This window comes from Triplophysa dalaica, chromosome 9 (assembly GCF_015846415.1).
Source record: "Triplophysa dalaica isolate WHDGS20190420 chromosome 9, ASM1584641v1, whole genome shotgun sequence".
Taxonomy (NCBI): Eukaryota; Metazoa; Chordata; class Actinopteri; order Cypriniformes; family Nemacheilidae; genus Triplophysa; species Triplophysa dalaica.
In genome coordinates this window covers 16,271,540-16,295,354 of record NC_079550.1, presented here as the reverse complement: position 1 = coordinate 16,295,354, position 23,815 = coordinate 16,271,540, and the positions used below count along the sequence as shown (strand labels likewise).

The 23,815-nt window shown below is 39.1% G+C and overlaps 1 protein-coding gene across 1 annotated transcript; it reads left to right on the top strand.

Annotated features, from left to right (window-relative positions):
- The first annotated feature begins 949 nt into the window (after window positions 1-949).
- On the top strand, window positions 950-18,248 carry akap1b (A kinase (PRKA) anchor protein 1b). The gene is made up of 11 exons (XM_056756904.1): window positions 950-1,132; window positions 4,832-6,384; window positions 10,144-10,274; window positions 13,704-13,830; window positions 13,913-14,037; window positions 14,272-14,449; window positions 14,524-14,674; window positions 14,922-14,989; window positions 15,077-15,150; window positions 15,238-15,303; window positions 15,799-18,248. The coding sequence occupies exons 2-11, from the start codon at window positions 4,857-4,859 to the stop codon at window positions 15,859-15,861; spliced, it is 2,511 nt and encodes an 836-aa protein (XP_056612882.1). The 5' UTR covers window positions 950-1,132; window positions 4,832-4,856; the 3' UTR covers window positions 15,862-18,248.
- The last annotated feature ends 5,567 nt before the right edge of the window (window positions 18,249-23,815 follow it).

Here is a 23,815-nt window from a genome sequence, read left to right as displayed (position 1 = left end):
TTGATTTGAATATGCATAACTATATACTATTATATTAAAAACAGGCTTACCTAGAAGAACAGGATTCTTTCACTGTCCTGTGTTTAGTGGTCTGTAGAAATGGGGTGGGGCGTTTCAAATTTAAAGAGACATGACAAGTTGACAACTAGCCCGTAAATAAACTTAATTGAAATGATTGTAAATAATTAATTCACAAAATTTATCATATCCATTGCATGAATTTAATCGCATTGATCAATATAATTTTTACTCATGTAGAAATATCTGAGGGACCCCCAAAGTCTGTTTTTTTCTTATGGGGGGCCCTAATGCCTTACGGGGGGTCCCGGTTCCCCCCAGCCCCCCTTCAATTCGAGCAATGTTCTAGACCAGTGTTTACATCTTACGAAGTGGTCTGTACACTTTTGCCTTAAATATCGATGTCAGTATATCACATATAGTAAAAAAAAGACTTATCAAATGTTGCCATATGAACATCTAAAACCCAGTTTGAATGCTTGACATTTCATGTCAAAAACAAACACAAAATGTAACAAACGTCCAGTAAATTGAACTAGTGTTTATCATAGGGCAAAGGTCAAAAGGTATTTGCTTTCTAACATGTAATGCTATCAATGTGTTTACGCCCTTTTTAGAATATACCATTTCTAATAATGTTCTGTCTGTCTGCCTCCCTTAAAAAAAATTAATCATAAACCTACTAGAATAATGTTTATTATAATAAAAACAAATTCATTGTTATCATGGTTAACATGCGCATTTACATCAGGAGTCGATGGGTCAGAGGGCCCTATGTCTGCAAAGATTAAATCCCGCTGATCTAACCGGTTTTTCATCTTTAAACATCAACATCTCCACACTGACCTAACCAGCCATGCTAAATCCGAGACCACCGTAATCCCGCGAGATTCTGCCCATTTAGTGAACGTGCGTAGTTCTCGCGAGAGTTGATCAGCTGATGCTGCTCTGTTTTTAGAGCGTGCGTTCGGTCGGTCAACACGTGGGGAGGAGATAGACAAGAGACACACACTGAGCGGGGGGGACACGTTGGGATTGTTCTGGGCCCAGAATACGTAACATTAATATTATACGACACAGTTCACAGTGGCGGTGCGAAGAACGCATAAACACAGTGAGTATGAATCTCGTCTGTGGGTTTTACATCAATATCGCGGATAGTCGAAGCATATAGCGCAGTGACCGTTTTTAGCTGTATATGTACCGCTGTTGCCCTCTGTTTCACATCCAGACACATTTCTACCGTATCGCAGGTCTTTGTTATTTTTTGAAAGCGATTTTAACCTCTGTGGGTCGCACAGCATGTGTGTGACATTGCACCACCGGTATCCACCATCCAAGAGCGCACAGTTAAGTAACTTGACAATGGCTTTAGCAACGGCGGCTAACTGGCTAAGTTACCACTGGGTGGCCAAAATGTGAATCAAACTCTACTGGATAGCGTGCAACTTTGCACTATTGATACTGTGCGTTTTGTAAAAGCGTAAATTATAATGGGACATAATGCGAGTCACGCGGGAGCTATTAGATTTATATGGACATTTTAGAGACCCAATTACTATGAGGGACTCAATGCATGCTCACTCGAGTTGCCCGATCTTTGTTCCGTTTGCGCATTATGAAGCTTGTCATTGAAAAAGTGAAACGAGTGCTCGCACCTTCGTTCAGCTGAATAATGTACCAAGCAACACGAACGAGCGGTTTCTGTGAACTCATGGGTAATTCAGGACTCGGTAGAGGGTTACCCCGTGAAATCTTTAAAACCGAGCTCACAATACTTACAGAAGTCACTTCAATGATGGCATGACTGGTGTGTGTAACCATTTGGGGGTGTAATTCATTCATAGGTGAGGCCTACCATGCGTTATTACGCGTACTGTAACGTTAGGTCAAAACCACCTCGATGACTGGTTTCGTGTTACTATTAATTATAATGACCCCTGTTATGTACATAGTGTGGCCGTATCTCATTCCTGCCAGAAGCACGGGGTGTTCGGTTTAAAACTGCATGCGTGTTATCATTGAGTAGTTCTTATAGCAGGAGTGGGCAGTTAGCCTGACTGCTAACACACGCAGCATGCATTACAACCTCGAGGTGCGTGGCGACGTCTGGCACGATTCCGTGCGACGAGTTTGATCGCTAAACGTATGATGTATTATATCACCGACTTCCGCAGCGCGCGTTTCATTGCGCTACTACAACGTCACTTTAAGGGCACTCCGGTGCAGTTCTCCACTAAAAGCGCAGCAGCCGGCGATTGAACGTTATACCGATATCACCTTACGCGCGGGAGTGAACGGGGGCTTGTTTTGTGGATGCCGCAGCGTTAATATGCAGTTTACGGCGAATCTGCGCTCCGTAGACTCGCACTTAACGTGTTGCGCGATTGAATGACTACAGTGACCCTCTCCGTTGCCTCTCCAAGGTCGAACGGCCAACGTACTGCACGCGCTTGCCTCTTTTCTCCGACGTTAGGTCAGCGCGGTTTAACACACAAGGGTTTATTTAACCTCGTTTGAAGGTGATACGCGAACGAAGCCGTTTCGGGACGTTTTCACCTTTCACGTAGACGTGTGCGTGTAAGCGAGAGACACGCAGACGCAAGACCACGTGACAGAAAATAAGCCCTAAGAAATCGTCGTCTACAGCTGTCAGAATAGCCTTTATGAATGAAGTTATGATAGAGAGGTTGTGAAGTGTCAGTTTTGGTTTAAGGTCTGATCTGTGGTGGAAATTTGTGTTTCCAAAAACATTTGAATATTTCATGCAGACAATTTCAGGAATATTTTGTGTTACGAGTCGAAAGGTGTTGTGCTTCTAAGACATTGACAATGATGGTTGGGCCTTCAATGATGTATGTGTTTAAATCTGTCGTCCATTGGAATTCAAAATCATTCATTTTTGAGCGACGATGGTTCACGTGTAGAACATCAGTCTTCCTTTAAGTCCAAGTTTGAAACGATTGCACTTCTGAGCAATTGAATTACAGGGTTGATCCAAAATGACGGTATCTCCATATTTTCTCATGCTTTGCGACTAGAAAACAAGATAAGTGTGACATTTGGATTATCCTTTTTGGGTTCTGTACATGACATGGTAAGCCAAATTATAGCATTAAACACATTTTTATTTTTGACTTCTTGTGCAGCATGGCTTGTTTGTCCTTAACTATTCTACACGGTCAGTCAATATTCATTGACATTCGGAGCCGGTTAGCTGTCGGTCTTGTGCAATGCTGTCTGAGGAATGAACCCCTTTATCTGTGGTTACTATGTACAGGAGGGGAGGGGTTTGTGGACGATTTAGTATTCTTCCTCTAGAGGTCGGAGTATCCTGCTCCCATGATGGAAAGGCATGCATGGATGTCCTTTTTTAACTCCGAATGAGTGCCCCTCCCAGCCAATCAGGAGCGAGGCAGACATAGCATGTAGCTCCCAGCAGTCTCTCAGGTTGAATGTCAGCCATGTGATTTGTCCCTGAAGTTTCAGCATGGCTGCCTCCTCTCTCACGTAAAGCAGCCTGAACAAAAGTGCAACAAGCACTGTGATTTAGAATTCATAGTCTGATAAGTTACGATGTCTTTAAGTATGTGGATTTAACCTTTATCCTGGCAGCGTATGTGAGGTGTTTACCTTTTGTTTTATAGTGTGTGCTGCGTTGTATGGTTATCAGTATGTAGCTTTCCTGTGGCTCTGTGGTTAGAGCATGGCGCTAGCAACGCCAAGGTCACGCGTTCAATCTCAGAGGATTGCACTCAGAAACAAATGTATAGTACAGTGCAGTGTAAGTTAAAACGTTAATGTATTTATTTGCAAGTTATAAACCAGGTAGTTACTCAATATAACTGTCCAGTACAGCTACTATTTGGTATTTAAAGCTTACATTGTGGTACTGTTTTGCATAAATTGTGCTCCTTAAATGGCAGTTGGTGTCTAATGCAGTGACTTGCATACAGTAAATGTTGCTTAAGCGTCTTTTAGTGTTATCTTATTACATGAAAGAGCTGCTGTCCTTCCGAAACCTTGTATCTCCATTTTTCATGTTTTTTTTCTTTTGTCAAAAACAACGTTAGTCCCACATTGTTTGTCACTGGATTTTGCAAACATCCAACCAATAAAAATGTATTAGAGTGCTTGTCAACTTTGAAAACACAGTATTAATTATTTAAAAAGTACTGTTTTTGTTACAGTTTTCTGAAAAACATGGAATTTGGACATCTGAGGTTTCGGAAGGACATGGACGAAATGTTTTTCGCTATTAGAGTCCAAGTTTAAAGCTGCAATCTGTAATTTTTACCTCTAATTTGTTATCTTTATTTAACTTTAACAAAATAAAGAGAAACAAGCATTTTTTTAAGTAAAGTTACAAAATATTGACATTTCCTGTGAATTTGTACAGACAGCTCTAAATATAAGCTTACCGAACAATATTTTTTATGTATTTGCTTAACGGATTTGTATTAATTTTTAACCAAAAAAAAACGTACGTATTGCAGCTTTAAAGGATAATTCACTCAAAAATGAAAATTCTTAAATTAAATCACCCTCATTTCTTCCCAAATGTGTATAAACTTTCTTATGCTGAACATAAAATATGTTTTGAAAGACATTGGTAGCCAAACAACTTGTACTTGCACTGCATGTGAAAAAAAACACAGACACAAAAAGAAAAAGTCGTTAAGATTTTGAATGACATGAACATGAGCGTGAACAAATGATGGCACTATTATGTTTTTGGGTGAACTAACCCGGACGTACTTTTTTTGTTGTGATTTTAATGACACTGACTATCATTTTCTTGTGTTGCCCTCAGGTGTAGCTGCTAGGGTCCAGAGGAGATGCCACTGAGGTTCCGGTCCTTTGTTCCGTATACGCTTCCCGGAGTGCTGGCACTCATAGGTTGGTGGTGGTACATCTCCCGCAAAAAAGAGCGACAGCCCAGCCTTGATAGTGAGGAGGGCTCAGCTATGGGCTTGCTGTCTTCTGGTGAGGGCAGTAATGGGATAGTTGACAAAGGCTGTCCCACAGCCAGCAGCACACACCGTAGGACCAGTCGAGACAGAATCAAAGCCAAAGAGCACAGACCTGTTGAGCAGGAAGTTGTTGCAGAGATTCACACACCGGTGCTCAAAGTGTCAGCGGAAGAGGTTCTCCGCGCTGCCCCTGTCGTGTTGGCGAGCGGACAGCTAAGTGCTCCTCAGAGAAATGCAAAATCAGTCCCCCAACAAAGCTACCCAGAAACCATCAGGCAGACATCTCCAGTCTCATCTTCAACCCCAACAAGATCAGTGGAGGAGAGTCCTCATCATAAGGGACAAGAGGCGGTGACTTCAACTCGTAGAGTTCTGGAGACGACGGCTTCGATCAAGAAGCAAGCCGAAAAACAACCACTAAACACCCAGCGGTCTCCAGAAGGCAAGGCAGAGCGACCAGAGCCTGAAGGAGAGGTGGCCACTGAAGCCTCCACACCAACGTGTGCAAAGAACCTGCCAACTGACTTAACAAACATTGAGCTAGCCTCCACTGCATCCTCAATAGAGGATGGACTTGGGAAGATGGAGACGCAAAGCCCCAAAACACCCCTGGCTCTGGCCACGTTCCCCAACTCAACCAGCACACCTCTCTCAGAAAGCTCCACAGAGGTTCGGCACCATGAAAACGGAGACGTGGGCCTGCCGTCTGAGACCAGTCCAAACATGCAAGAGCTTCAGCGTCTCGCGGCAGGGCTGATCACTGAGGTCATCTCGGCTGCCACCCAGGAGGTCATGGCGGTCAGCAGCTGTGAGTCCCGCCATAGCGAGGGCTCCGAGGTGGCTGACAACAGCACACCTGATGTAAACGGAAAGGAATTGGAGTTGTGTGTATCTTCGGAGAGCACAGTCTCTCAAAGTCACGTGGAAACTGCACAGATGGCCCAGATTGTGGAAGAGATGGTCAATGGTTGTCTAGCACCTTCGCTGTCTAATGACGAGAGGAAAGAGCAGAGGGAGGAAAGGGTGAAGTTGACCGTGTTTTCTGAGGAGCTGTTGGAGTTGACACCAGTTGTGGCCAAGCTGCAGGCGGAGGAAGTGCTCGTGGAAGACTCTGGATGTAGCACATGCCAGTCGGAGGATGGCGTCAGCAGCGAGGACCTTCATAGCACGGGGTTGTCCTCGACAGTGTCTGAGAGCAAAGAGGACCTCATTCAAATTTCAGGGACATGTAGTGCTTCAGAGGGTCATGGAAATGGGCTGAAGGAGAGTCTTGCTCCTCAGGAGTCTTCACTTACAGCGGAGAATGTGGCTTCGGTTTGCGAGGCAGCACGGTTTAACGGGACGGGCCTTAGGAACGGCACCTTGAGTGAGGTAGAAGCTGACCAGTCGGGAGGTGAGTGGAAATATTCAAAACTTAGGTCTACATGTATGATAAAATGTACAGCAGTGGCCAGTAGTGATGTCTGGAGGGCGTATTTGTACAATAGATTTTTTTATGTTTCCTCAGATAAGACTTAACCGTGTATGGTACCAGATGGCAAAACACTTGAAATAAAATTGATTTGAGAATATGCTTTAGCAAACTACAGCATATCATGTACTGGAGCTGTAAGATGTTAACATTTTTCTTAAATATATACTTGCATCTTTGTGTTTATGAAAACAAAATTACAGTACGCACACATTTATTATGTTAACTTTTTTATTCTGCATGCGATCGGGCTGTGACGATAACCGCATCAACGCAGTAATGAGATGTCTACTGAGGATAAGCAGTTTTAGTTCACACAGGCACCGATGTTTTTTACATTGATCTGAGTTCCGAGTAACTAAAGTGAGTCAGTTGACAACATTATTCAAAAAATGGCGACGAATCTAGTGTTCAAGCCAAGTGTTGCGTCTCCTATTTGGGCACATTTTGGCTTTGAATCAGACGACAAGAGGCAGCAGGTAAATTGCAACTCCATCGAGTGTGTATTCAGTGCTGCTGGCAACATTGTCACTCCGTTGAGAGTAGGGATGGGCATTTTTCAATAATTTCATATTCGAATATTTGAGCTCAAATTAAATAAATATTTGTTTTTTATAAGTTATTAAAGAAGCAATTTTGAATGTTTTATGAAGTCACAATTTCACATCAAGCCTATAATAATCTTTAAAATTTCATATTGCATAAATATTTTATCCTGGATAAAGGTTTTTTAATGTTGAAAAATTAGCAACGTTGGAAAAAAAGAAATAGAAAAATACATAGCTGCATTTAAACCTGCGCGGAATGGTATAATACATAAACATACAAAACAAAACAAACAAAATGTGTACTGAGAGTCTGTAATAAATGTTGTTTTCTATGTCGTTTCTATGTCGCTCCGAAGTTAGGCTAATAACTGAATTATTGTTATTAATTTAATATTACGTTAGTATTTTTATACTTGATGCAAGTAAGATTAACTAATTCTGTGGCTCACCCGTTTTGAAACATTTTAATATGGTGATGTGAGTGAGCTGAGCATAACACGATCCGGCCATCCGGTGCGTAAACTTAAAATATTCAAACTGACTTCGATCTGTGTGAACAAAGATTAAGGAACGCAACACATACACAGGATTTTTAACATTTTCTGTATATTATAAAATCATTACAGATGAATTGAAGAAGCATTAAATAAGACGTGACCTCTCTAGGGTTTTCTGTAGAGGAAGCTTAACCCTGTGGTGATGCAGTTTTTATTCTTATGAAAGCATTTTTAACTTTCAAATGGTTACTGCGGATCCGATATTCGAACATTTGTGCACATCCCTAGGTTAAGAGCCTTGCTGAAACCAGACAAAGTGAACATGTTTGTTTTCTTCGGAGGAAACATGAAGACCAAAAAATAAGGCAGCACTACTTGCCGATTCACTAAAGCGGCCCAGTAGTTGTACAACAGCCAAACACTTGTACTATAGGCTAACCCTTTATTCACTTTTAATGTGGCACGTTTTTCTAAATGCCTTACGAATGGTTACATAATATTAATTGTAATTTGCTGTTACAAACGATTCATTATTCAAAGTTTCAACAAGTTGCGTTTGGATAAGTACGTTTATATTGATACCCCGTTGTTCTTTCTGCGGAGAAAAATCCTCTTTTGCGTGGCACTCTGAAAAGAAAATAGTATAAATGGTGGGTTTGTGGAGGTGTGTTGTTGGGTACGATTACCCGCCAAACCGCATGAATTGTAGTGTCTTCACTGCGCTGAGAAGCAAAACCTTACTGTCACAGCCCTAGCATGCGATTAATCTCGATTATTTGTTCAACACCCCTATCATATACAAAAAGTGCATACATTGACTACAGTTTGACCAGATCAAATGTTGTTGTGCCTCTGTTATTTCTGAGTGCAGAATTCATCTTTCTGGGTCTTGAGCTTTGTATATCTATTTACCAGTTGTCCTTAAATTCTTAACGCTGAGCATTTAAGCAAATGTTGGACATGATTTTTGGCCACTACTGTATATTGTAATAAATGTCTTTGTGTTCAAATTCAACCAATCTCAAACACGTTATTGACATCTTGTCAGATAGTGCGGAAAAATGCTTGAGTCAAGGTTTCCTCTCAACTAGTGGATGGTATTATACCTTTCGGAAACCTTAGATGCTCTAATTCCCAAACAGCGTGTTACATGAGCACATCCAAACATGTGCCTGTTTTTACTACTACAGCAACTTCCTTAAATGGATATTAGTGGCATCTGTGACCTTAATGTGACTCCCCATCCTCCAAACAGTTTGTTGTTATTATGTAGACATTAAATGGTGGTGGTGCTAAAACCTGCCGAACCTCTTGGAAACATGAACATGGTCATATTCCATCTTTTGTAATTCTGTCATACCAGCCCCTCTTAAAGGGATAGTTCACCTTAAATTTAAAATGTATAATTTGTTCACCCTTGCATTGTTTTAAACTTTTTTGACTCTGTCTTGTGGAACAAAAAAGAAGATATTTTGAGAAATGTCCATACATGTTTGGTTTTTTTGTCCATACAATGCAAGTACACAGGTGCCAATTGTTTGGTTTTTTTTCGACACTCTTCAAAACATCTTTTGTGTTCTGCTAAAGAAAGGAAGGCATACAGGTTTGGAAAGAAATGAGGGTGAATAATTGCTCTGAGATTTTAATTTTGTGTGAACGATCACATTGCGAGTATTTGCCTGATGACGGGAATCACCTTTGTGGGGCGTGTGAGCGTGATTTGCCTGAGGTTTTGTGAGCTGTTGATAGCGGATCTGGCTTCTTTCACATTGTGACCCGTAAAAGGTGTAGTCTCGCAGCGACTCCACTGGTTTCTTTTATTACTCCAGCCCTGTTTCACTGTTAAAGGAGCAGAAATACCAAGCTTCCTACAGAGTAGCAGATTTTGACTAAATTGTGAAAATGCTTATGTGGGGATACAGTCAAGTTTGTATGATGCCCCAATGAAGAACCATATGGGCTTTTTCTTGTCTTGAGGGAATAGGCTTGTTTTCTTTGATGGTTTACCTTCTCATCTGTACCAGTCATGTTTGTTATTGTTACCTCATGGTTGCTTAGCAAACAGCAATGACCTGGCCGAGCAAGCATTTGCGTTTGGTTTCTGAAGGAATGGTTTGTTTAGACCCCATGAAAGACGGCAGTATATGTTGTGGTGATGTTTTCGGAAGCATGCATGGAATGGATTTCATTTTATTCAACTATGCCAATTGTACTTGTAATGAAATCCAAATCAACTCATGGATCCCGGCAGGTGACTGTAACTTTTTGTTTATTCGATTAAGCTTGGTAGACAATTATTATTTGAGCACTTGAAGTATGTTAAAGAGAGAGTTCACCTAAAAATAAAAATTCTGAGAACCTGTACATGGCAGATATTATGAGTGGTTTTCTGTTTATGTGAGTCAATGGTGGCCAGTGTTATTTGCTTACCAACATTATTCACAAATATCTTCTTTTGTGTTCTGCGTATGAAAGTAAGTCATACATGTTTGTTTGCAAAGACATGAGAATAAGTAAGTGACAATCATTTTCATTTGTTGGCGAACTGTTCCATTAATCTTCATGTGAACCAATGCTGAGTACAGCCTGGTTATTGTGTGTTATTCTTTGACCACATTTGTCACTTCTCTCGACAGGTTCGGATGTGAATAGCATGGATTCTGTGGACAGCTGTTCCACTTTGGGGACGGAGAGCCTCGCAAGTGGCAGCCAGGCCTGTCAGTCACAGAGCTCAGAGCTCATTGTGTGGGAGATAGAGGTGCCAAAGGTGTGTTTCTCCCAGACCTCTGATTTTCATCACGTTCCACAATTACAGACATTTTAAACCACTTTCACACACTGTTAGGGGAAAACATGGGTGTTGTGTTTTGAGTAGACCTTGGATGTTTACAGTACACTGTATCTGAAGAGAATGGGAAAGCTGTCCTTTATCTCAACTCACTTTTAAAGTCTTGGGTGCGTACTCCATACAAAGTAGAATGCACAAATGTAAGACAAACGACTGTCATACCGTCCGGTTCATAGGGACTTTGAGAACATTTAAAAGACCACATTCAGTTTTTCTGAGTGCACCATTTGTAGGTGTGTGTTTAGGTTAAATGGTTATTTTTGTTTTACTCTGTGAAACACTAACAATATTTCTTCCAAATTTCAAACAAACATTCATTTGCAAAATATAAAAATAGGTCGAAATAACAGAAACATGCTCTGAAAGTTCATATTTACTTTCAAGCTATACAACAGTAATATTTGTAAAAATCAGTTATTTTTTGTGATATTCTTGATTTCGATCATAGTTTTCATGTCTTATCTTGTCAGTCTTTCACATTGCTGTTGGATGACTTTATATCACTTCTTAAGTTTGATTTTGTTGAAATTCAAGAGACACTGGACGGGAATGGCCAGGGACCTTATTTATAACCGTTGCGTACACACAAAACATGCCCTGAAAGAGGCGTATGCCTCTTCCCACGCAAAAGATGGGATTTATAAAAACAAACTTGACGTTTTTCCCGCAAACTCTTAACAATGCGTACAAACATTTGAGACGGAACGTTTTGGCGATAAGGATGGTCAGTTAGTGAACTCAAGTTAGATTGCAGAAATTAAGTGCGATTAAAAACGATTATAAGCATTAATGACACATTTTATTTTAGCGTAAAGATCTACATTATCACGAAGATAAAATCTGCAGAGTTATATGCGATTGTATTTTGTGATAATTTTTTCATGCATCTTCTTGGAAATCAAATCTTAAATAAAAATGTAATCTAAATATTTTTATCACGCTGCCTCACCATCACACTATGAGTGCGTGAGGAGGAGATGATCTGCGTGGATTACAGGAAATACGATAACTGCAGAACACTGTGTCAACAAATAACTAAATATATTTTCCTTACTGTTTATAATCATCGAATGTCAAAGTCTGGAAATACAGCCATTAAGCTCTCGCGTAATCGTATCTCTTTATGTCCTTGTTATCAGTCCTAATTATGTTCATACCAAAACCAGAATGAAGAAACATTCGTCTTTTACAATTATGTCTTCAAATTTGATCTCCGGTGAAGGACACCGCTATTGAATGATGTGATTTTAATGCGCTGTTAATGATCAGTCTAAATGCTGTTAACATTTAAATAATGCAGAGACCTTCTTTGGCTTTAATATAATTACAATCATTATTAATTTGTAAATCTCATGTGGGGCCATTCATGATTGTGTTATTGAGATAACGGATGGGAACAAGTGTTTTCGGCAGTTTTATATCATTTCTTTTGTTAAAAACAATTCTGGCATCTGATAGCGTTGGACCCGGAAACTGTATATGTTCAATATGGTGTGTGACGTCAGGCTTAACAAGTGGATTGGATGCCAAGCTTATTAATATACGAATCCGTATTTATGAGGTGTTTTGCATTTTACTATTTAAAATGGGCGTGTACAGGGCAGGATATCAGGCTGATTTACATATGCACACTCGCAGGTGACCTGTGATTTATAAAGTGAATATTGCTTACAGGTGTACGCATGGTTTTAGAAATCTGAATATTTTTTGGCGTATGCTATTTATGGCTTTCGGGCACATGTACACTTTTAGTAAGGATGCTACGCAGAGTTTTTTAAATAGGGGGCTGTGCGATTTGGAGAAAATATCTAATTGTGTTTTTTGGGGGGTTTGACATTGTGATTTGATTTACGATTTAAAGTAAATGAATAAAATCAAGGTTCTGCTCAATATTGTGCAGCACAGTATGGGTATACAGTAGTTACCCTGCTGAAATAAACTAATAAAAAGCATTACATAAATTCGAATTATTTCCATTAAAACCATTAAAAGTTTCCTTTTTGTTGTGTGTTTTGGGCATTATTCAAATATGACTTACTGTTGTTCTATTGTATCCCAACTGCCTGATAAGATCACACCAATGGAATCCGAATACCAGTCGACACCTTTACAGTTTCCATTAAAACTCTCATTATAACCCTTAAATCCATAACATGTTCTATTGTGTTAATGAATTATCAAAATATTACATGGGTTACACAGGCTGATTTATTTATTAAAGTGTTGGGGATTTTCAGAACAAGTAGAAAATGTGCTGAATGTTCAAGTGAAATTAGCAAAGCAGTTGGATAGAATTTACATTTGTTTGAAACGCGGAGCCAGGCGTGAGACGACACAGGATGCACATGTGAGTCTAGTCTCATCCATATACATATAGATGTGCTTGTGGAGCCAGACTCAAGTATAAAAGAGCATTACGAAACAGTCTGTGTGTGCACATCAAGTTTAAATGTCTCGTCAGGGAGACCCGCCGCACAGGGCAGATATGCGCTGGTGTTACACAGGCTGTGTGTACTGTCTTCTGAATTGTGTTTTTTTGCATTTATTCCCTTAGAATTGCAGACACCGTAATCACACTCTCTCTCCCGCTTTCTGTTAATTAGTTTTTTTAATGACAGACGCTTATGCAGTTGGCTAGGGCAGTGCTGATTGGGCATAACCGAGGTGCGCTCACGCAAGAATACCACTCAAAGCAGGCTTGGAAAAAAGCTTTTTATATTTTTCACATCGCGTCTGCATCGCATCACCCTGGCTATGGCCTATTTGAACTGTTACCATCTTGTAGGCAGTACAGATCAGTCTAAACGCATACCAGCAGATTCAGAGACTGTCTTAATCTCAGGGCCATAAACATTTTAGACAGTTATTTACATTAAATCTGTACAAAACTACACTAAACTAAAACACACCTTTGATCTGTTTTTATTTTTAGATCTCCTTACACATAAGATCTTCCTGTTTTCTTTATTTGTTTTTTGATTCTACTAGCCAAATATGCTGCTGTGTCTCATGGTATAATTGGCACATGTATGTATGTATGTATGTTTTTTTATTGATTTTTATGTTATGCGAGAGGTGCACTAAGAATCTTGTTGTTTGCTCTGACTACAATCACAACAAAAAAAATATATTTAAAAAAAGATCTATTCTATCGCAGCCGTCTCAACATTGCAATTGCTATTAGATTTTGATAATCGCTCAATCAGCATTTCTAGATTTGTATTGTGGATGGGGTTAAGTAAAAATTGCAAAAAATTTCCACGACTGTATATATTGTCAAATTATGATCCACATTCTTCATGTCATGTAAGATTTGTAATGTAACCAATCTTTGTGGTTTCTCTCTAGCATCTAGTTGGGCGGTTAATCGGCAAACAGGGGAGATATGTGAGTTTCCTAAAGCAGACCTCTGGTGCTAAGATCTACATTTCGACCCTGCCTTACACACAAGAGTTCCAGATATGCCACATAGAGGGTATTTGGTGTTTTGGCACTTAATTTGTGCTTTTACGCTTGATCACCTTAATAAATGATTTTCTCTTTTTGTTTTATTTTAGGAACCCAACAGCAGGTAGATAAATCTCTGACCTTGATTGGGAAGAAATTCAAAGACTTGGACCTGACCAACTTGTATGCTCCTCCTCCACCGCTAACGTTGCCCTCCCTGCCAATGACATCCTGGGTAAGAGCTGATGCCTCTTCTCTCCTAGGTTGCAAAACTGAGCTGATCTGTGAAGTCCAAGTTATGTTAAGTCCCTCATTGTGTGTGTGATGATGTGATCTTGACAATAGTTAAGCTCCTTGTAGCTCCTAAATGCATTGAGAGTGTCCGGATGGTGAAAGTATCTTAAATGATTAAACGACAAGGACGACTAAAGATGTCCCTGCTGATGATGTGTTTTGTGTCTTTTTGCAGCTTCTTTTGCCCAACGGTGTTACAGTAGAGGTGATTGTGGTGAATATCGTATCGGCCGGTCACATGTTTGTCCAGCAACACACTCACCCGACATATCACGCCCTGCGCAGCCTGGACCAGCAGATGTTCCTCTGCTATTCACAGCCCGGCACACCCGCGTTGCCATCACCCGTTGAAGGTAAGATGGTTGTTTAGTCTCTTTATTTTCGGCTTCTGGTTCCGTTTCTCATCCTGACCTCCATCTCTTTTCAGTTGGCGTGATTTGTGCGGCCCCAGCGGTTGAAGGAGCCTGGTGGCGAGCGCAGGTCATCTCGTACTACAAAGACTCGAATGAAGTAGAGATCCGATATGTGGATTATGGAGGCTACGAGAGAGTCAAGATTGACAGCCTTCGCCAGATCAGGTTGATTTTCCGTCCTTTAGCAGGGTTTTGCTATCCCGATCTTGTACACACTCACACACACAAACACACTCAAAGGCCTACAGTTCAAGTGGCTTAACCAAAGTTTTTTTTAATCAAATAAAGCTTTTTTTCATTTTCAACTGAAAACCTTTGACATGAACTGTCCTGTTAATGTAGTTCCCTTTTAACTTAAAAAGAATTATGATGTATTTATCGTTACATTTTTAACCTTGTGTTTGCTTGTCAGGTCGGACTTTGTGACATTACCGTTCCAAGGAACCGAAGTGTTACTGGACAACATCGCTCCTCTTCCAGGTTCGGCTTGTTGATTTGAATCTTATAAGCTGAATTTTTATTGTCTCTGTTCAGTTGGATCATACAGCGTTCACATTTGAATTTTAGGAGAGGACAGATTCTCTGCCGAGGCCAGTTCTGCACTGGAAGAGATGACAAGAGGGGTTCCTTTGCTTGCACAGGTATGTCTGGCTTTAATGGATGGTGTCTGCAATGTTGTCACTGTTTATAAATAATTAATGCTAATTTAATGGCCAACTTTCTCATAGGTCACTAACTATGACAACAATACAGGACTTCCCTTAGTACAAATGTGGAACATGGTGGGAGAGGAGGTGAGAGGAGTTTTTTATCTTGAATTTTACATGGTTTATTATTTTAGTATTAGTTTTACTTTTATTTGTATTTTTTTATTTTTTGTGCTAATTATAGTCATTTTCTTGTGCTTTTTTTTTGTTAAGTACTTTTGTTGTTGTATTATTTATTTGTTTATATTTTGTGTTATGTTACATGCTATGTTTTGTGTGTGTTGCGTATTTCATTATATCATTTTATTGGAAATTCAGTTCTAATTTTTATTTTTGCTAATTAATTATTTTTTTGTCAGTTTAAGTTGATTATAGTAACAATGTTTGCCTTTTTTATAGATTTTTTTATAAAAACATTTGTATTAATGCACAAGGCCTGATTCATTTTTTTTCTAGACTGATGTCAAAGTGCAAAATGTCCATAAAACTGTAGATTGACAGCCTAGGTTGAGCTACAGTGCAACTAATTGTTAAGAGGAATCTTAATTCAGACAAATAACATGTTTCCTTTTTGTTTTGCAGCTGGTCCTTCTGAACCGCACTTTGGCAGAGCGAGGGTTCGGCGTATGGGTGGACAGTTTCTGATCCTCCAGCGCTGCCCTCTCGCCCCGCCTCTCCTCACTCGCTTCTCGGCCCACCTGCCCCCTAACCATCACCACTTCTGAAGCTCCGCAGGTTCCATCGTCCTCTTCCCACCATGCACTCTTCATACACCTCCTCACCGACTATGGGAAAATTCCTTCTTTGGTTCCCTACCCTCCCTGCGTTTTTTGTTTTATTTTATTTTCTATCCCTCCTTCATATTAAACCTACTTACTGTATTAAAGAAAAACGAAGAGAGCCAAGTGTCAATGACTAAACCCTGATAAGGACTGAAGATGTTCCTTGTAAATTTCAATATTGTAATTAATTAAATAAAGGTTAATCATGTTTTCCGTCCGACCAGACTCCTTCCAGCACAAACCCAAGCGGATTATGCCATGGATGAAAAATATGTAATCTGTATATTGAGAAGATATGCGGTTGACGTAATGTTGGGACATCATGTTTGCATTTGTTTTCTAAGCTTTGTTTCACTTTCCGACCGGGCGGGTGACGAAAAGACACGTCGAGAAAGGACAAACTACTACAGCTTCATATAATCCATCTCTATGTCTGTCTATACAACAGTGTGGCCTTAGAGGGGGAGACGACACCCATCTCTCACAACACGTGCTCCGGACTCGAATCCGCCTGACAGCCGTGGTCAGATTGAGCTCTCGCAGGGTTCTTGATTTACACAGACTACACACATCTGCGTCCCTCTGACGTCTGGGCTGTTTTGAGGGGGAAGCTACAGCCCTAGAGCAACACTAAAGTTTGAACGGTGCTGTAATACAATTCAAAAAAGCCCATCATGACCCATGGACCCACTAAAACCTGTTGCCTGAAGGAAACTGTGATTGAGAGCGGGCCTTCCCTTCTGCTTGTGATGAATGGGTCAGTATGTGGTTTTGTATGCATGTTATTCTGCTCCAAAGCACGTCTTTGGCCCAGCCCACTGTCGCGGTCACGATGATGTCTACCAGTGCTATCGTCATACTCGGATCTTGAATCACGTCCAGCATGAACCACTTTTCACTACAACGAATTGCCATCTACTCTTTCCATTCTATTAATAACATGGGTATATTGTGTTCATCCCTCGAAACCCACCTCACTGTTGTTCACGCTCCCGATTAACTTATAGGGAAGGCTCTCTCGGTACACCTGTCTTTAAAAAGCTTTAAGCCTTATTCATACCATTTTTTTTTTTTACATTGGATGCGATCAGATCTGCTTTAATACTCTATCTGTAATTTGTCAAACAATAATGACGCGGTGATTATTAAGATTCCTTTTTTTGTACGGTTTCATTGATGATGCTTTTCCTGATGGTTAAATTGACTTTTTGACCAGGGTTCATCCCTGTTTCTGCTGCTGGAACGTTTGTAATGTAATGTCGTCAGGCAATAGAATGTTTAAAGTTGTCCCTGGTTGGGACGTTACTGGGCTTTTATCCTGGTTATGAGTCATTGAATTGATTTTGATTGTTAGCAATACAGTTTTGGACTCCAAAAATCATACTGACGTTTTAGTGTCACAGTAAACCTGGGTGCAATTAAATTCAATTATAGAAAAGGAAAATTTTGAAATGATGTTTTGCATATTTTGGCGTAAATATATATTTTTGTCTAAGCGGAATTACACCCAGCTGGTAGTAGAGAGAGCTCATGAACTGACATTGCTACTTAAAGAAAGTTTAGACTTCCATAAAGAGCACTACTACACAAGCAAACCCTCTCTCATGTCCACTATCTTACCAGATATTTCTGCAATATCACATAAGCTTGAGGTTCTAAACTGTCTTGCATCCATCTCAGGTATGAGCTCTTCATTTGTTATCTTGTTTGTCATTTCCGGGATTGTGTACTTGACCTATGGCAGTGTGTACAGCCAGAGTAGGGTTTTTTCTGTATGTCCGCGTGCACCAAGTAACCACGTTGACCTCCAAGCTGAAACGTTTCACTTTTCTTTAGGTCTGAAAAATCCACTCATATCCTCACATTGCCTCCTATCATTAGAGCATATGTGTCCTCTGTATGTTCCTACCCACACTCTCCTGTCATTGATGAATCACGCTACATTAGACTTGTCCTGGTGTGTGTGTATATATATATAAGGTATCACTGTACTTTTGTAAAAACACTGATGTGAGTGTAGGTATCAAAAGGGAACATGTTATTTTTTCATCCCCCTTTTTGTTCACCTGTTCTCTGTTGGTAGGAATGGTTTGAGATGTTTGCTTAGCTAGATAAATTTGATTATTTAAATGAGTGTAAGCAATCCTAGACATGTACAGTACAAGTCGGTTTTTTTGCCAGACTCATTCAAAAGTTTGATTCTTTGGTTGTACAGATCTATTGGAAAAGAGAATAAAGTTATTAAAAACATTTTGTGGTGTTTAGTTCTGAGACTGACACATTGATTTGCACTTTTATGCATTTTATCTGAAAGGTTGTGCTTAAAATGCTTGAGGTTAGTTTTGTGGACAAATATCAATGTAGCTTTCGTATGCATTTCTCTACAATAGTGCTAAATTAATATTTTATTAAAATTTAAGACTGTAGTTGTATGTGTGCCTAAACCAGTCTCCAATATATTTTAAAGGCTTTCTCAATAAAGTAAAACATGAGGTTTTGAGGACATTTGGACGTTGTTTATCTTATGAATCTTTAGATTGTATTAAAATCATTTAAGTTCTATTAGTTAGGACTAATCCAATTAGAAAGGTGTGTGAGAAACAAATTGCTCTGGTAAGTCAAAGTACAGCAGCCAGTAAATAAAAAATAAATAGATTTTTTCTTAACCTCTAGAGGGCGTAAGAGACCATGAAATGAGCACATTTTTATTCAAAGATTTATGAATCCGAATCCAATGTTAAACCTCTTTAATCCTAACACCAACAGTGACAACTCCAAAAACACAGATTCTCTCAGGCATGCAGGTGTAAACACTTCAAAACGAGACAGTTTGGCACATTGATTTAGCATTAGTCTAACAATTCTCATCTTTGCCAGATTGATAGACAGCTAAACTGGAGTCCCTCTCTAAAAGAATAGCTTAAGGAGGACCAGAAGAGTCCGGGGTAAAGTAATAAAGCATTTAGTAACTAATTTTACAATAGTAAAGGCATTTATACATTTGTTTAGAAAAATTAACACTAAATTATAAAGTGGCTCACTAATTTGAAGGACAATAAAGTGTTGGTATACATTTTTTTATTTAGAAATGATTAATCAATTTCATTCATTTAAAGGTTAATCCACAAATAAATATTTAATGAAGCTTGATTCCAGGTTGGTTCCAGGTTTTAAATTAAGCTCTTTTTCTTGTCTGTTGTTATTAACAGGTCTAGGTCTTTGATAGAATCCAGACATCAGAAAATATAAATGCACAAGTTTTCTGTTTTAAAAGAGAGAAAGTTTATGTTTTATGGATGTGACAAATAGGTATGGATGATTTTTAGATACGACACACTTTGTAGGACTTCAGTAAATCAAAATGAACAAACCAGATACAAAACCCAACAAATAGAGAAGGGATTGCTCTCCATAGACCACAAAACAGACATCCCGTATGGATTTGACAGTTCACTTATGCTATCTGACTATGAAAAACTATGCTTTAAAAACCCACCAAAGAAACGCTTTAAATTTAAACATCAAATATTGAAATCTGACCAATCAGTATGGGAAACACAGAGAGATATTAATCTTTCTGAAAGAGTTTAGCAAATAGATAAAACAAATAGTCGCAAATAATTTCCCTAAGACAACGATACTTGCAAACAGGTTTAAAGCATATATTTGATATGTATCAGACCTTTGTGAAATACGTTTTATAGGATTCATAATTCACAGAGCAGAAAAATGTTGTGGGTAGAAAGGAGGTCTTTAAATGAAGCATTACTAAACAAACTGTTCATTTTCTCTATCATTGTGCCTCGGTCTTACTTCAAGTTACAGAAGTTACAGAACAGACATGATTGTGAGATGCGATGTCATTGAATGAACACAAGATGGCGTCCGAGCATTATATTTCAGCTCTGAAATTGTTTTCTTTTTTCTTGGAAATGAGGTCATCAACTTATGGGGTGTCAAGACCATCTCCATTACAGGGCACTTAAATGAGCTTTTTGTCTGTCTGATCTCTGTCAAATAGTGGTAATGCGTGAGCTCGAATCTAATGAAGGCATTCAAGCACACACAACCTTTATTCGTGCTTCTTGAAAGGCTGCGCTTTCTAGCTCGTGGCTGGACACTGGTAATTATCCGAGGTCACCCTTGTCTCGCTTTCTGCCGCCAGACAGCCGAGACCCTTAAATCTTTGAAAACTGTGCAAGAACACAATAGATATTCAGACAATTCTGTCATATGAATGTAACGCCGAACGGCAGTGCTGGAATTAAATGAATGTTTTTGTCTCCTGAGGGCCCGTTTAACACCAACACATCTCTCATTTGATTGTTCTGCCCTGGCACGATTAAATTGAACTTACAATTTTGTGTCTCACGCCCTTATCATTTTAAGTAATGAATGGGGGAAAGCGAAAGTCCATTCTGGCATGACCAAGGACACTTTTTGACCCTTTATTATGAGGCAGGCAAATATTTCTCTTCTTACTTAAACTGAGAAAATAATCGGAAGTAGCTGTAGTTAAAGTTCAATTGGCATCAAGGGCGATTCCGAAGCGTTTCAAAGTAATACTTTAGTGAATCTGATACCCGGCTTAAAAAGGCCATGAAGGCTTAAGGCAGAAACATTCTTTCATTAAAACAGCCTATGGAACAAATTGATTTCGCAATGCACTGAACATCTGTGCTTTTCAGACATTTTAAAGACAAGTTCTGAAACACAGAGTCCCTTTTAAGGGCCACAGATTAAAAAAGAGGGTCGTTGCATTTGATAGTAAAGTGTCAAACCAAATTGCATTGATTATATATCATTTTTAAAGAAATGATGCCATTTTTAAGCAAAGCAGTTCACAAAAAGATGTTTCAATTGAATGCAATGGAAATAATATACGTTTGAATGTGGGTAATGAAAATGAAGTTATTAGAAACATGTTCCTGGTAATTATTTAGCTTTAAATCAGGCTTTTATACAGCAATTATGACATTTATGAATGAATAACAATTCACTTTACATTGTTCAAGCTCCCTTTTAGAAACAGTGACATGAAAAGGCGGACACTGAAGCAATAAATAAGAGCAACTTATAATTCACGTTAAAGTGTGTAAACGGCCCGCAGGTTCTTTTCTTCCCCTGACACCATCTGCTCTGCACTGATGTGAGCTCACATGTACAGCACATCTTCTGTTTGTGTATGTGTGAGTCTCCTCCACAGGCTGATGAATGGAGAGTCTGCTTTGTAGTGTAGGCCAATAACATTGATGGCAGATCATTAGTATGGGTACAAACATCTTTCCCCTGTTCTTTTTACATTACTCGATGTGTACAAAAAGAGAAAAGATTTGAATGTAGTGAATCGCACAAGGCCTAAATGAAATGTGAACATCAGCAATAGGCACTGACAGAGGAGCCGTCACTCAAATGCTACTTTTGGCTCATCACAGTGTTGACCAAACTAGCATTTCTGTAAATGAGATAACAGCCAAATGTTGTTTGCAAAACAATCTGTACAGGCAAATGAAACAGAAATAGTAGTTTGGATGTGAATTGTCTTGCGTAAATTTTATGACATACTCAATGCTTATTTAGTGATCGTGCAGATGAATTGATTTGTCATGTAACTCAAGGTCCAGTGTGTTTGGGTCTAATGATTGTCTACATTGATTTCTGTCTTTGACGCAAAGAGCAACATTTGTTGTGAACCTCACAATTGAGTTATAATTTAAGATTAGCCCCAAAAATGCTCAACTGCGTGTCTTATTAAAACCTTTTATAACGTGTACAACTCTATTACGACAGCAACATGTATTCTGTTAACAGTCGGAGCCCTTTTTGAGCCTACACATGAAAACACATGTTGGAACTAAAATGGTGGTAACTCGTGAATTCTGATTATTGCTAAATAAATCACACACACAAAAAAATTATTACAATTATGTTATTAAGTTTATTGTATAAAATTTAAATAAAAAGTTTATGCTTTTCTTTGATTAAAATTTCATAAAAAAAATATGGGTTGCAAAAGGATAACAAAAAATCTAAGCCCACTCTTTATAAAATAGAATCAATTACTCTCCCTACATAAATTATTTTAAAAACACCAAAGAAATCTGTATTCTAGAGTCTTAGACCTTTCCAGTTTCCATAGTATGTCATGATTCGATTAGAAATTACATGCACAATATTGACGCAAACTAAGGTGTCCCGTATACGGAACGGGTGACAGTTAACAAGCTACACAAACATTGTACACTTTTACATGACTGTGTAGATCTTTAAGTAAACTTGTGCATTTCTCCAAACCGGTTTTCCTCAGACCCTCTGGCATTTTATATTTGTTTTATCTTACAGATGGCAGAACAGATCTTGAGCGTGTCGAACCAGACACGACGTGACTGACCCCCAAACCAGTTTTAGTACAAACTTTCTGATTCAAGGACAGCACTACTTCGATAAGGACCTACATGATGAGACCTCATTCTTTAATACCTCACCCTCCATTAAAACAATTTCTCAAACATGAAGCATTATCTCTGTGATTATCCATTTAAAGATTGGAGCAGATATTTTCCAACTCTGTTGTCAAATTGGCTGTCCATTTTAGGCGATGTTTGGCAGGTTACATTTTCCTCTCTAATTGCGAAATGCGCGGGCTCTAATTGGGCAGATCTGTGTTGTGCACTTAGTCTTCTTTTTAATAAGGGCCTTCTGTTCAGACATCTTCCTCTCCTCTTTTTGAAGACTTAATGGATTTGCAGAGACATTAGATTTAACTTAATAATGGCGAGGGTTGCAGCGTTAATAAACCGTTCCTTCAAAAACAGCAAATGCATACATTTAAATACACTTTTGATGGGTCTCCTTTAAAGTGGCATCGAAATTCCTTTTCATCAAACCCGACAGCCGCCTCTCTGTTTATGTCACGAGTAACATGAATATTCATACAGAGAACGGTAATATTAATGAAATATATGCCACGTCTCATAGCGGCCGTGTATTTATTATGCAGATGATTTTCTGCTTGATCTACAGATTTGTTTTTATGCGCTCAGACAAATATCAGTGCCATGAGGTACTGTAGTGCAATAAAACAATGTTTTACATCTGTGACGGTACAATTAAAACAAGGGGATGAGAACACAGCCAGCAACAAAATAAGTTCATAAAAAGCTCCAAAGAGGTCCGTTTGGCCCGCAGTGTTCTTTAATGAACCCATAAACGCTTAGCTTTGCAATAAACATACCCCTAAATGGTATTTAAGGCTTGTATGATGCTCGGGTCATCGTGCAGACGGTTCAGACTAAACTCTAAACAGTGATTTCCTGTACAATTATGCAAAATCTCAATGAGCCATGATTCTAAAAACAGCCCCTTTTGACAGTCCGCTTGTGAATGTTTGGCAATGCGCCTTGTTGTAATAGCAGAGAGATGACAGCCCGACATGTTTTGGGTGGTCAGATGGAGTGTTATTCTCTACTTTCTGCTGCAATGAAAGGCACTCGTTTTGGGTAAACTATTGTGCCCACCATTACGCATATCAAGCCTTATTATGAAATGATGTCATTTCGATTATCCTAAATGCCCTGTAAACTGTTCTGCCCATCAGACGTTTAATTACGTATTGAATTACAATGAAATGGAACGGAAGTGGTGATGCATATTTGAACTTAACAAAAATGACATAAAACAGAGGAAGCTCGGTCTCAGATAATGATTTTTATTAATGATAGTTTAAATTAGCAATTAGCAATTACACAGCAAGAAATGATCAAAGAAAAATGATGCTTCGTGGCTTTTCTCTCTCTCTTCTAAACAGTGTTCTTGGC

Excerpts from the sequence above, each read along its gene's own strand:
- akap1b (XM_056756904.1), top strand. The coding sequence starts at position 4,857 with ATGCCACTGAGGTTCCGGTCCTTTGTTCCGTATACGCTTCCCGGAGTG. Across the intron at positions 6,385-10,143 it reads AGAAGCTGACCAGTCGGGAG|GTTCGGATGTGAATAGCATG; the intron begins GTGAGTGGAAAT and ends TTCTCTCGACAG. Across the intron at positions 14,038-14,271 it reads CCCTGCCAATGACATCCTGG|CTTCTTTTGCCCAACGGTGT; the intron begins GTAAGAGCTGAT and ends GTCTTTTTGCAG.